Source organism: Ipomoea nil, unplaced genomic scaffold (assembly GCF_001879475.1).
Source record: "Ipomoea nil cultivar Tokyo-kokei standard unplaced genomic scaffold, Asagao_1.1 scaffold1576, whole genome shotgun sequence".
Classification (NCBI taxonomy): domain Eukaryota; kingdom Viridiplantae; phylum Streptophyta; class Magnoliopsida; order Solanales; family Convolvulaceae; genus Ipomoea; species Ipomoea nil.
Genome location: NW_017618004.1, coordinates 2,714,479 through 2,728,406, shown reverse-complemented (window position 1 = coordinate 2,728,406; position 13,928 = coordinate 2,714,479). Strand labels below are relative to the sequence as shown.

The window sequence follows — 13,928 nt, the reverse complement described above, 5'->3', positions numbered from 1 at the left end:
AGGCCACTGAATACTTCAAATGTATGTAATTTCACCGGATAGCCGGTTACCTGCTTACGTGGCAGCTGAGTTGACATTTTTAATAATTTTTAATAATAAATTTAAAAAAAATTGAAAAAATATAAATAAAAAAATAAAACGACGGGGTGGCGGGTGGCCATCCCATCTTTTTTTTTTTTTTTTAATTTATTAAAATTTATTTAAAAATTATTAAAAATGTCAACTCAGCTACCACGTAAGCAAGTAACCTGTTAAAATTGATGATAACCTGTTATCAGGTCAAATTGCATACATTTGAAATGTTCATTAACTTAATTGCACTTTTTCTTTTTCATTCAATGGTCTAATTGCATTTTCAGGTTACATTCAGTAACCAATTTGAACCTTATTCCATTACAATAATGTGGATGTTCAAAAAAAAAAAAAAAGGAAGTTGAAGTGTGGCGACCGCAAGCCTCAATGAGCTATAGATGACAATATTACCCTTCATTATTTGGACTTGTTCTGCAACTACTGCAAGGGTTGGTGGGGGCTATATTATATTGTAAAGGCCAATTTGGTCTAAAAAGAGCATAAAATATGGGATTAGTTAATACGGAGTATGAACATTGGGTTTTGACCTGGTATTTGCTACGGCTCAAGTTGGAAACTTTCTTGATTTTTGAAACCAAACACTTCCTCCCTATCTCTCTGCCCTCAATCATTTCCTAATAATCTGCCGAAATTTCTTTCCTTTTTGGATACCCATTTGTCGAAGATGCATGATTTTTGCTTCACAATTCCCTACGGTTTAGTTCTGGTGTGTGGTGGAATCGTTGGATTTGCCAAGAAAGGAAGCATAGCTTCACTGGGTGGAGGCCTTGGCACTGGATTTTTGCTCATCCTAGCTGGTTATCTCAGCCTCCAAGCTTTTCACAAGCGCAAGAACTCATACTTCGCCTTGATTGTTGAAACTGGTATGTTGCCCCTCATCTCTGTAGATATTGATGTACTATATTTGTGTATTTTGGGTTTTTATCCGTGATCTATAAGTAATTCTGGTGTGATGAATGTAATTTGATTGGTTCTAGAACATTGGGTTCTGTAATTCTGCTTTACTGTTCAGATCTAAGGATAAAGACTCAGTTTTTATGTGTTTGAAATTTGCTTCTTTAGGTGTGAAAATGAAATTTTGCTTTTGGAGATTTTTCCATTTTTAAGGTGTTCTTGTTTGTTCCATTATAGATTTGTATGTGAAGGTGCTATGACCAAAGTCTTACTAATTATCAAGCTCTTTTTGCCTGTTTTGGTTTCCATCTTAATTTCTTCGACTTGGTACTTGATGCAATAAACGAGATGGACCGAACCATGTTGTCTTGGCTATCCTTTTAATATTGACACGAAATGTATGAGAAATCATGGATTGATTTTGCCTCGTGGATGGTACTTTGGTTTCTACAAGTTAGTTAAACTGTTAGACTACAAAGGAAAAATGGGAAAGAACTGTCTTAATTAAGAAGTGCATTGTGTTTACCAGACTGGCCGTTGTGATTCTTTAGCTTTATTGGCCAATTATGCTTTCGTATATGTTTTCTTATCATGAATAGTGTGGTGACTGAGCTCAACTAGATCGTAATCCTAACCTAGTTGGGCTAGGATAATATATCATTCTCCGTTCTATTCTATGAAGCAAAATCCATCATGAACCCTTGAACTAAATGTCTTTTTTAATATTTTCAGTTCAAGTATGTCTATATCTACCCTCTATCTAATCAATCAATTCATCCTCAATAGGTGCAATGCAATGTAATTCATGGGTCTTTCTTGCATTCGTGCTCGTCAGTCTTTAGTATTCTTATCATTTATCTTATGGATATTTTACTTTTTCATCGCCCAACACTTTCTGCGTTAAAGCACAACTTGGTAGTGGCCATTTAATGAAATGTTCCTTCTACCCTTGCGGGTATTTACAATTAGATAACATCCCGATCACACTTAATTTTATAGGAACGTGCCAAACGTTTAGGTTGGTTGCCAATCCTCCTCTTTTACCCATCTTTTCTTTCCTTTGTCATTCCCGGGACTAAGTTGATGAAATCTAATTAAGCATATTTTGTACATGCTAAACTTCCTTCCTCATTTCATTGAAGCTAAGCTAGGTTGTTTACTTAATTTGCATGGTTATATAACAGTTTGTGCTGCCGTGCTGACTTGGGTCATGGGACAACGCTACATGGAAACCTCAAAAATAATGCCTGCAGGTGTTGTTGCCGGGATAAGGTAACACTGTCTGATTATCAAACCTAAATGCTCGATTGTTTCTTTATGGGATCTTCTGAGCAGATTGTTTGTGTGTAATTGTTTTGCAGTGCACTTATGACGGGATTTTACCTGTTCAAGATTGCCACTGGTGGGAACCATTTCCCCTCCAAGAGCGAGTAATGCGTGTTCTGATTCCACATTGTTTTGTTGGATAATCCAGATTGAGGTCTTCACACTGTGAATTTAACAGTTTCGTTTTGTACAACATGGCACTGTCCTAAGCATAGAAAGTGTTTTTTTTTTTTTTTTTTTTTTTTTTTTTTTTTGGGTCTCTCCTCGCGTGTTCGTAACGTTTATAGCGTCTGTTCTGACAAATGAAAATGATCAAAGATTTATCCAAACTTGTAATGTTTTGGTGCATTGTTAATGAATGAGCTCTAAACTTGTTTTCTTCATAAAACCAAATGGATTTTTGAGTCTCATGTTGGGGTGCACACAGGCTTACGAATAAGATGTTCACTGAAAATGTGATTGATGTCCATCGATACAAGTCTTTTAAGTGAAAATTGCTGCCATCAATATGGACTATAATTTTGATATATGTACTATACTTTCAATGAATATTTAGCAAAAATAGCATTTTATTTTATTTTATTTTTATTTGTGCTTAGAGCTTTTGCTCAGTTTTTGAGAAAATTTTGAGTAGAAGAGAGAGAAGAGGTGAGAGCTTCTTGCAAGAAGTGATTTAGGTCTTTAAAAGTGGCCCCACCAAAATTGAAAAAGAGACGCCTTTTCTTGCGTGGGGTGCAACAACAGCGCCCAGTCGAGCGTATTATCATAGTTTTTTTTTTCTCCATCCTTTCCTCCTACTTGGCATCTTAAAATTTGTACAAAAAAATCATTATTAAGACTGCTCTTATTTACATATGTGAAATAACGATTTCAATCCTTCATTTGAAAGGTGGCAAACTTGGTCACTCACAAATATAGATCATTCAAACCTGTTTTCATTGCATGTGTAGTGTAGCAGTCTGTTAGTGAAAATTGTCACATAAAAATAAAACTGAAATTGTGACTTCATGAAAAATGAGGTGGTTAATTGCAGACTCAAATGCTTATTATATATTGATGTTTACAATAGGGCTAATTTTATCCATACTAATAAAATTAAACTTAGATTGATCAACTAATTAAGTTTAAGTATATAACTTTATATTTCAAACAAGGTCAACTTGTCGAAGAGGGAAGAGAGATGGGGTATGCAATCATCAATATGATTATATGAATATTCCATTAGTGCTATACTGTTATTCCCTGCCAAAGATATGGTTGTCAAAAGTTTTATGGTCAAGTAGCATAGTTGTGACCCCTCAAATGAGAGGTCTCAGATTCGAACCTCAGTGTAGAGGCTCGTCTTTGTACTTCAGTAGGTTGAGAAAGTACGCCACTTATAGAATTGGTGTAATAGTTGAAGATAAAAAAAAAATGAAATATACTCCTTAATGAATAATGAATGTTATTCTAATATTGATTCTCAAACTACTAAGAGCAACCCAATAAGGGGTTTGTGAATGGCAAGGTGGAGGAGAGAGGGGGAGAGTTCCTCCGACAAGAATGGGGATTTAGTCATAAATGTGAGTCCCATCTCTTTTTTTATTTTGGACCACACCACACAGATGATGCCAGCGCATTAATAGTCTTTCTTTTTTGTTTCCTATTTGTCATTATTTTTCATTTGTTTTTTTTTTCTTCTTATTTTCTTTTTCTTCTCTCTCCCTCGTCTCTATCCTACATGACTTCTTAATTCTTGTGCAAAAAAAAAAACAATCTATCGAGGAAGTCCTAATGGTCTAGTTTTAGTGCAAAAAACCAATCTATTGAGGATGTCCTAGTGGTCTAGTTTTAGTTGTTCGACTATAGTATTTGCTGACCGAATTTAGTTCTTTAACTTTTTGAATCAATCAAATTTAGTGTAAAATGTTCAAAATACTCTTTTTGAGCATTTTACCTAAGTTTATCCATTTACAAGTGAAGGTGTTTTTAATATTTTAATAAATTCAAAAAGTAAAAGTTGAAATATTATTATAATTGATAAACTAAAGCCCTGTTTGGAGGAGTGGTAAGATTAGAACGATGACAGTAAAATTAAAATACTTAGGTCACTTTTAATTGCTTCAATTGTAATGCATCTAAATGACTCTTTGAAAAATGATTGGAGTAATGAATTGAATCGCCCCAACAACACTAATTAGTGAATCCAAAAATTGGCATTAGTGTTACTAAATATAGCTTTTATGATTTGAAACACCATTAATCAATCATTCTTCTCCTAAATAGTGCCTACTAAACCATTGAGTTAGGCAACATTAGTGAATCCTACAATCGTAGAGTAGAGAAGATGTGCAGGCAATTGAAACACGACAAGACAGGAGGAAATGTGGCCTCAATTTTGTATTGTGACGGCCATATTGGACCTTTGATGCAACCATTTTGAGACACTAATTCAGCGCTTTCTTCTAGCGATCTCTATAGCCCCACGACAGTGCCTTCTCAACCACGCTATTTCCCAGTTGCCCCAGACTCTTGTTTTTCCCATTTCTCACCACACACTCCCCACCATTATTCTTCTCTCTATTTAAATCAATAAATAAATTGCCATTTTCTTGGTTTTACACATCGACAATGTCTATCTTACCCCAACGTAGCCAGCCTTTCAGAACCTTACGCCGTGCCCCAAGTCGCTGCAACTCCGGCCGTTTCCCGGTTTCTTTACACGTCTACTGCTCCACCACCACCACCACTACCAAGCCACGGCCGCTGGTGGTTGAGCCGCCAGAGGTGGAATTGGAGTCAAGACTCTCGACCAATGCGGCTGAGTTTGCTAGTACTGCTAAAACGTTGCTCAATGATCCCAGCTTGAAATCAACATGGTCTCACCGTGCATGGGTGGCGTGTGGGTGCACCACCGTGCTGGTTTCTCTGGCCAAGTCCGTTGCCGGTGCGGCCACTTCACACGCTTGGTTCGAGCCCATTGTAGCAGGCTACATCGGGTACGTGCTGGCGGACCTCGGCTCCGGAGTCTACCACTGGGGTATTGACAACTACGGCTCTGCCAAGACTCCGGTTTTCGGAACCCAAATCGATGCCTTCCAAGGCCACCATAAATGGCCATGGACGATCACCAGGCGCGAGTTCGCCAACAATCTGAGCGCCCTGGCGAAGGTGGTGATGTTCACTGTTCTTCCAATGGACCTTCTCAGCAATGATCCAGTTTTCCATGGCTTCATTGGGGTGTGCTCAGGCTGCATTATGTTTAGCCAGCAGTTCCATGCCTGGGCACACGGCACAAAGAGTAAGCTCCCGCCGCTAGTGGTGGCGCTCCAGGACGCCGGAATCCTGGTTTCCCGGTCTCAGCACGCGGCGCACCACCGGCCACCGTATAACAACAATTACTGCATTGTGAGTGGAGCTTGGAATGCGGTTTTGGATGAGCTGAAGGTTTTCGAGGCATTAGAACTGGTTTTGTTCTTCAGGCTTGGAGTTCGACCCCGGTCCTGGAGCGAACCGGATTCTGAATGGACAGAAGAGGAGGAACCTGAACCTCCTTCATTGCTTACTTCGCAAGGAGTTTGATTATTTCATTTTGGATTCATCATTGTATTGTTTTTACAAACAGTGCTTATAATTGACACAGGAAAAATGTTCATGTATGTATGGTTTTCACAAATTCAAAAATAATTTCTTTAATAGATATGGTACAGTACGAGAGTTCAGAAACAAGAACCTTTCTTTCATAACACAATAATCCGGCATTGCAGAAAGTGCTCAAGCTGAATCAGACCCGGCATAGGAAGAAATAGATGATACACAAGGAAACCAATATCGACGTCTGCCATCACGGTGCCCATCATCAACCATAGCCAGACCTTCCTGTATATCATAATCGTGGCTTGTGATAATCAGATAAAGACCTAAATGGAATGGAACTGAAGTGCTAGGCAAAGTGTTAAAGAGAGAGAAGCAAAAACTAACCTTTAGCAGTGTTTCAAGGGTATCAGTTGCTCGACCAGAGGACCAATTCAAGCGTCTTTGTACCTCATCAACTGTAACAAAGCCTTGAGTCTACAAGAAAGAAGATGCTTGAGAATTTGAATTGCATGATAATTGATCATAAGTAAATGTTACAAGAAGATTCAAACTTTCAAACCTGGGCCAGCTCTAAAATTTCATTGTGATCCTTGTTTAATTCAGTTGGGACAGAACGAACAAGCTTCCTTTTTCCAACTGAAATCACCTCAAAACCATTACCCAGTACCTGGAAGATGGTTTAGATGTAATCAAATTGCAAAATATAGCAAATGGCATTGGAAAACGTTTTCATATTCTCGGAATCAGAGAACAAGTACGCTTCAGCGTTGATCATCATGTTTTCTAAGTTTCCAACGGAAAATGCTAACTAGGAAAACTTTAGAGAACTACTAAAGGAAAATGGATAATGTTTTCTGTATAGGCACATATCCTATCAAAACAATGGCCAATGTTTGGCCAAACCAGAAGGGATATAGTGAAGAAGATATATAATTCTGAAGTCCTAGACTCCTACTTATCTCAAAAAGGGGCTGTCAGTTAATCATCTATTCATCTATAATTAGGGAAATAATCCAGCAGAGTGGAAATAAAGAAAATGTTCCAGTAAGCCATCCCAATTCCCAGAAATGTAAACATGCACAAAAGAAGGAAAAAAAAAAAGGGGGGGGAAGGGATGCTACTATATCATTTCATCTTTACATCCATTTTTCCATATGCAAATGTGGTCAAGTTTGAAAACTATCTAAATACTCTGTCAAACTGATCATGAACCATGTTTATGAACAGTCTTGCAGCCTAAGGACCAACAGTCAGCAAAGGTATGCAGTTAACCCCATAAAAGAAGCATGCAAAAGCAAAGTCAGTATGTTCAGTAGAATAATATGTGCTAATACCTTCAGCTTGCTTATAGCACGCAAACAGTCATCCTCGGACACAGTTTCACGAGCACCCTTCCTTTTCTGAGCAAGAATTTTACATAGCTCCTCCAAGCTGATCAAACCTCCATTATGAGGCCTTGTTGCCAAACAAATATCAATAATTTGTACCCCTGACTAGACAGGTAGGTAGGGCAATGTTACAGTTCATATCTCAAACAACATTGAAAACAAGAAACGGGCGACGTCACATTTATGATAAACAAAGATAATCTATAGGTATGTAACTAACCAAGTTCATAATAGAAGTCACCAATTCCTAGGAGCTCCACCCAAAAACCCTTGTTTGAGGCAAGAGGGTCTACTCCTATTTTGGCACACATCTCATGAAACTGTGATCTGAATGCAGGATTCTTCCGGATGTCATTCTGCAAATTAAAACAAATGAAGTTGCTAAACTGTTAATTAATTACACATACTAAATTAGAAAGCAGCAAAAATTAATGGAAAATAAATGAAGATTTATTCCATGAATTCACAAAGTAAATTATAAAAACATGTATACGTAAATACAAAATTACAAGTCTATGAAAAATTCAAACATTATTAGTCCAAGTAAATTATATTCCAATTTCAATCAGTAACCTCCTGCTGACCTCTTAATAGCCTAAAATGCAGTTTATTATACTCAAATCTGCAGTCAAATTTCAATGTTATGAAATGAATACCTAACATTACAACGAAATTGATCAATAGAACCTGTTTCTGTCAAGTATAACAACCACATAAAGAAGAATAATAGTAGTAGAATTTGAAGAGCAAATCATAACCGGTGCAATGTTGCAAATTAGAAAGAAAAAAAAAAAAAAAACATATAAAAAAATAAAACCTTGTGTTTACGGGCAAAGTCTTCGAGCTGAGAGCGAAAAGTAGCGAGCTGCTCCTTCATAAGATCCGTTCTCAGTTTGGCCACATTTTCACCGAGCAATCGGTATTGATCCTTAATACAGAAGCAATACAAATGAATTAGCCGAGTAAATTATCAACTAAAATCAACGCCAAACAACAAATTTAGTTTGAGAGATAGAGCAACGAACCCTAGCTGTGGCGGCGTTCTGTAGTCCTCCAATTCCCGGCCTCCGCCTCATTTTCTAGTCGAAGATTTTGGGTTTACGGCTTCCGGTTCAATCTCCGACTCTCTTCTGCTCTTTGGTTCTTTGGTGATGATCTGTGTATGGTTGAAGACTTGGAGGATAAAAGAGGAATATTGTACATTTTAATGAAAACTTTGATTTATCATGCATACTCTATTTATTCGGTCAAGGTACCTACGAGATTTTGGTTCTATAGTATTTTGTTCAATTTAATATTTATACATTTATTTTATTCAATTTAATCTTTATATTTTAAAAAATTATGCAATTAAGGACAATGGTAAATCGTGTTAATATTACCGTTAACTTAGGTTACGTGGCCGCCACATCATGATATTTATGTTCCTACTCATATATTACTTTTTATAAATATTTAAAATTAATTATTTTTACCATCAATATGTTAAATTAGTATGTCGAAAATAAATAATTACAACCATGTTCCTAGTGAGATTTGGACACTTAATGTCAACATGCTAATCTGGTTTTTCATGTCTGTACCAAACATATGGAGATTGACTATCATTTTGTATGTAATAAAGTGGCGAAGGGGGAGCTCCAGGTTAATTTTATCTCTACTAAGGATATTGCTGATATCTTCACTAAACCGTTAGTTGGGCCGTATTTTTGTATTTTTTCGTGACAAGCTCATTGTAGTTAGTCATCTTACTTGAGCTTGAGCATGAGTATTATGAATCTATTACTATTCTGTATTGTGTATTATATATGATATAGGACTCTATACTTGTGTATATAGGACTCTAGTTCTCTAGTAGTGTATATATGTGGTAAACGTTTCTATTATTAAAGGATTACAGAACCAAAGAGAGGTAATTAGCACAATATCCATCCAATTGATCTACCATGACATTCAATTAAGAGAACTAAAAAACAGTTGGTTCTCGGACGTGCAACTCATCAGTTGATTCTCGGATGGTAGATTGTGAGCAAGCCTAGTATAAGCAACACATATATGTATATGTACATCTATTCTATCATCTAGTACATGTGCTATGAATGAGTTTCTGATACAAACATTATAAGCAACATTTTTGCTTTATTCAACTCCAGAAGCCACAAACTGATATCTAAACCCTCATCTGTGGCCTAGATGGAATTGCTTCATCTTTGTAGGGGCTTTTGACACTCTGGGAGATTTTTGGCATAAACATCGTGTACCAATTTTACATAGTCCACGGTTTTGTCAGCTATCCAGTCATCGGTTCGAATTGGAGGGAGAAACTTGACGGTTAGAGGAGCCGGTCTAACGTGCATACTGCCTTTCCTCCATGCCATATGCGTTCCGGTGAAAATGATCGGGACTATTGGGCGCCGCGATTGCAGCGCCATGTGCACAAACCCCTGCAAATCAAAGGAGGACAACATCCAAGAATTCACTATCCCAATCGCAATCAAGAATAATTATGGAATTAGCGGAGGCCTGAAGGGTCTAGTCCAGCATCCTGCCTTTTAAAAATGTGGTGCTGACTGCTAAGTAGTGGTAAACGTTTGATCTTAACATAGGTTGTTTACATAAGTACACAAACACGAGCATTACAAAAATGGTTACTTCACATACATTAGTAGCATTGAGTTAGAGCTTCACAAATAGACGGGAAAAACCCGGCAACAAAACTAGAACATTAGTATAGCAATTTATGATAAAAACTGTCTATGACATCAACATAGGAGTAGAAAACAAGATTTGTGAAACTTGCCTTTTTAAACGGCAATAGTCGACCATCCTTTGATCTTGTACCCTCGGGGAAAATGATTAAAGATAAATTGTTTTCCACAATTGCTCGAGCAGCCTGTTAATTATATGATTAGCAATCAGCAGCGCCTGCTAGGAATAGCGAGAAGGGAAGAGTACCTCTTTCATAGACTCTATTGCAGCAGCTGGATTAGAACGATCAATGCGTAAATGATTTGCCAGAACATACAGCTGCCCGAACAGCGGGTAAAATATAATCTACAAAACGAAAAAACCAAAATCAAAAGATTCAAGATACATTAGAAATGTACATATTGGATTTCTAGGAAAGGTCTGTAAACGAAAACTGACCTCTTTCTTTGCAATGCCGACAGTGCCAGTAGGGGTCAACCACATTATGAGAAAAATGTCGATGGGAGACGCATGATTACAGATATAAATAGCCTTCTCATTCGAGTATTCGGCTCCTTCAATCCTTATTGGATTCCCTAAAATCCATATCTGCAATCAAACCGTACTAAATCTTTCAGTTCAAATATCCCCGCGCTTTTCCATTTCTAGACTACTCAAAAACTAAGTGCCTTTCTAGGCACTTTTACTGTTGAACTATACTTGGAACTTCTCTTTTTAACCATGGCATTTACTGCTAAATCTGCAAAGGAAAAAGTTCCCTATAGTAGCCAATTGGTCCACACACTGAAATGCAATAGCATGTGAGAATGAGACAAACAAGAAACAGAAGGCAATCTTGTAGCACTGGACTTCCAGCCACTCGATTTAAACCAAATTCTATCGCCCTCCCCAACCACCACAAGTAGGGCCATCCTTTAACGAGTCCGTGGTCTAATTATAAACGTGTCATATGTTACATTAGTACTTTCAAGAAAATGGAAACCACGAAATTATCTTGAGTTTACTGCTCCGTTTGCCATATGTCAAAAGCTACATGGGAGACGTAAACGCCACACATCAGATTCAAACTCTTAACACCACACATTGGCCTATTAGTCCTAAAACACAAGTTATTGCCAAGAAAGAAGGAAAAAAGGAACACAAGAAAAAACGTTTTTCTGGCGTGTGTGGTTTCCTAATAGGTCAGATAAGATCACACTAAAAGATTAAATCCAACCAATTAGTCTAGCACATGGCCTTATAAACTCATATATTCTCTCTTATTTTATCAATGTGAGACTCTTAACACTGAACATATAGGCAAAATGAGAATTCCAGAGCACTCTTGACAGGAATATAAAATAAGTAATTGAAGGAAAAATTTAAAGAAAAAAAGAAAGTAGCTCACCAACATTCTTCCAGTCACATGTCCATAGATATTGCCCTGCCTAATCCTCTGATAAGGCCAGGGCAAAAGCACCAACATGATAACAGCCCACACTAAGGTGGTGAACATCATTGAAACAAAACACACAACAATCCTAATCCATGATATCAACACACACAACCACCCATCATCTTCCACATACACATCTCTTGTCTTTTGCTTCTTCCCCCACAACTCCCCCTTAACCACCACTTGTGATTGGGCACCCAAATCCAAGCTTGACCAGGCATCAAAATGGCTCCCAAATCTCCTGCTCCTCATAAATGTACCCAACCCAGAATTCTTCATACCCTTATGATCAAGACGGTAAACTTTGAAAGCTGTTGTCAATTTGTAAAGTTTCCCACTTTGCAAAACAAACCAAGGACCAGAAAGATTGAAACTTTTTTTCCCCTTGGAGCTTATCAACCAATTTCCACTACATCCAGATGTTTCCGACCAAATTTTTTACAAGTAAAAGAAGAACAGTCCAGAAATTGACCTTTGAAGCAAACAGGGAGGAAGAGAAGTGGTAGAAGCTATAACATACCTATGGGAAACTGTAAGAAAAGAGTAGATAGACAAGTGGACAACGTTCCAGCGTAGACAAATATGGAAATATTTATTTGTGTGTATATAGAGAGTAGCAGAGAAATGAGTGAGAGAGTGAGGTGAAAAGAGGAGAAGGAAGATGGCGGTCTATGCAACACAAAATCCTTGTAAGGTAGAGTAGAATGAATGGGATATAGGCAAATAAATAGAGAAGCGATGCCGTGATGGACGGCAAATTATGCTGTGCACCGTATGCACCATGCATAGTGCATACGGATGCAAAAACGACGTCGTTTTATAAAAAATGCGCGTTTTCCTTTAAAAAAAAAATCAGGTTTGATTCTCAGCAACAACATATGAACTAAAATTCCAAAATCGATGAACTATAATTCCAAAATCGATGAACTATAATTCCAGAATCTATGAACTAAAATTCCAGAATCTAATTTATGAACTAAAAATTCTAGAATGAATGAACTAAAATTCCAGAATCTATGAACTAAAATTTCAGAATCGATGAACTACAATTCCAGAATCGATGAACTATAATTCCATAATCAATGGACTAAAATTCCATAATCTATGAACTAAAATTCCAGAATGAATGAACAACATAATGTTGTTGCTGTGAATCGAACCTAATTTTTTTTTTAAAGAGAAGACGCACGTTTTTAATAAAACGACGTCGTTTTGCATCCGTATGCACCATGCATGGTGCATACGGATGCACAGCATAACTACTCATGATGGACGGCTTCTATTGGTCTATGTACATAACTTAGAACTGCTGTGTATCTAAAGGTGGAACATGATACTTGTTGGTGTCGTGGTGAAATAGATAAAGAATGATTTATTAAGATTAGGGAAAATGGCACTTTTTCCCCCTAAGTTATATATTTATAGTACTTTTTTCCCCTCAATTATTTATGTAAGCACATTAGTCCCCTCAATTATTTTAAAAGTGGTGGTTTTCCCCTTGATATATTAAATTGACATTTCTACCCTTAAAGTAAATATTTTATTTATTTTACTTCTCCAACAAATTATTGTGTATATGTAGCAATGACCACGGTTCGGTTCGAACTGAACCGGACACTATAGCAATCGAATTAAAAGTTTCCGGTTATGATTCAGATCTAGAATCCAATATTTAGATTTCAATTTATTAAATTTATGAACCAAAAAAACTGGATCATGAACCGTGAACCGGCGGTTTCTGATCCGGTTCGTGATTTTGAACCGTCTTTATTTTAAATTTTATTTTATTTTTTATTTTAAAATAGTCTAAATTCAACAATAAATGTATTTTATTTTTTCAATTCGGAACATGAACCGGCCATTTCGATTTGCGATTTTAATAAACTCTAAATATCGCGTTTTGATTCTAAATTGTAATTGGAATATTTTGGTTTGGTTGCTATAATATCTGTTTGGTTTGAACCAAATTATAGTAATAATTTGTTGGAGAAGAAAAATAAATGAAATATTTATTTTAAATATTTATTTTAAGGATAAATATGTCCATTTAATATTTTAGGGGGGAAAAGGGCCACTTAAATAATTCAGGGGAAAAAGTGCTATAAGTATATAACTCAGGGGGAAAAAGTATCATTTTCCCTTAAGATTATGTGGTCTAATGGTACTCGGGTTGGACTTTCATTTAGAAGGTTATGAGTTCGAGCCTCAATGATGAACAGATACTACATTGTAATAGAACCACCATTTTTTGTAATTGAAGAAGTAAAATATGATATCCTAAAAAGAACTATTGATGAAGTGAATAAAACATAATTTTTATATTTAAAAATTACGTTGATGTTAATACTTCCTAAAAAATTCTAAAAAAGAACTTGCACCAATAGTGTTGGTTTATAACTTTACACTATTTCCATGGACGAATTAACTTTATCTTATTATTCTTCCAACTTTATCTTATTATAATAGAAGAAATTAGTGTACCATATTTCTCTTTGGAAAACCTCTTT

General features: G+C 36.6%; 4 protein-coding genes across 5 annotated transcripts; 2 read left to right on the top strand and 2 right to left on the bottom strand.

The window, feature by feature from the left end:
• The first annotated feature begins 591 nt into the window (after window positions 1–591).
• LOC109190482 (protein FATTY ACID EXPORT 6-like) lies at window positions 592–2,701 on the top strand. The gene is made up of 3 exons (XM_019340968.1): window positions 592–956; window positions 2,172–2,259; window positions 2,349–2,701. The coding sequence occupies exons 1-3, from the start codon at window positions 758–760 to the stop codon at window positions 2,419–2,421; spliced, it is 360 nt and encodes a 119-aa protein (XP_019196513.1). The 5' UTR covers window positions 592–757; the 3' UTR covers window positions 2,422–2,701.
• Window positions 2,702–4,820: 2,119 nt separating this feature from the next.
• LOC109190479 (fatty acid desaturase 4, chloroplastic) lies at window positions 4,821–5,990 on the top strand. Its single transcript, XM_019340963.1, has one exon. The coding sequence runs from the start codon at window positions 4,924–4,926 to the stop codon at window positions 5,872–5,874; it is 951 nt and encodes a 316-aa protein (XP_019196508.1). The 5' UTR covers window positions 4,821–4,923; the 3' UTR covers window positions 5,875–5,990.
• LOC109190481 (vacuolar protein sorting-associated protein 22 homolog 1) lies at window positions 5,942–8,478 on the bottom strand. Its single transcript, XM_019340967.1, has 7 exons — window positions 8,303–8,478; window positions 8,095–8,205; window positions 7,498–7,633; window positions 7,224–7,378; window positions 6,449–6,556; window positions 6,274–6,363; window positions 5,942–6,171 (listed from the first exon to the last, which is right to left on the bottom strand). The coding sequence occupies exons 1-7, from the start codon at window positions 8,351–8,353 to the stop codon at window positions 6,067–6,069; spliced, it is 756 nt and encodes a 251-aa protein (XP_019196512.1). The 5' UTR covers window positions 8,354–8,478; the 3' UTR covers window positions 5,942–6,066.
• Window positions 8,479–9,318: 840 nt separating this feature from the next.
• LOC109190480 (1-acyl-sn-glycerol-3-phosphate acyltransferase-like) lies at window positions 9,319–12,125 on the bottom strand. 2 transcript variants are annotated; one of them, XM_019340966.1, is made up of 6 exons: window positions 11,931–12,125; window positions 11,374–11,717; window positions 10,425–10,574; window positions 10,233–10,331; window positions 10,078–10,170; window positions 9,319–9,721 (listed from the first exon to the last, which is right to left on the bottom strand). In XM_019340966.1, the coding sequence occupies exons 2-6, from the start codon at window positions 11,698–11,700 to the stop codon at window positions 9,482–9,484; spliced, it is 909 nt and encodes a 302-aa protein (XP_019196511.1). In that variant the 5' UTR covers window positions 11,701–11,717; window positions 11,931–12,125; the 3' UTR covers window positions 9,319–9,481. The 2 variants fall into 2 exon arrangements, with proteins under 2 accessions (XP_019196511.1, XP_019196510.1); XM_019340965.1 differs by having other exon boundaries at window positions 11,374–12,125.
• Between the last annotated feature and the right edge of the window lie 1,803 nt (window positions 12,126–13,928).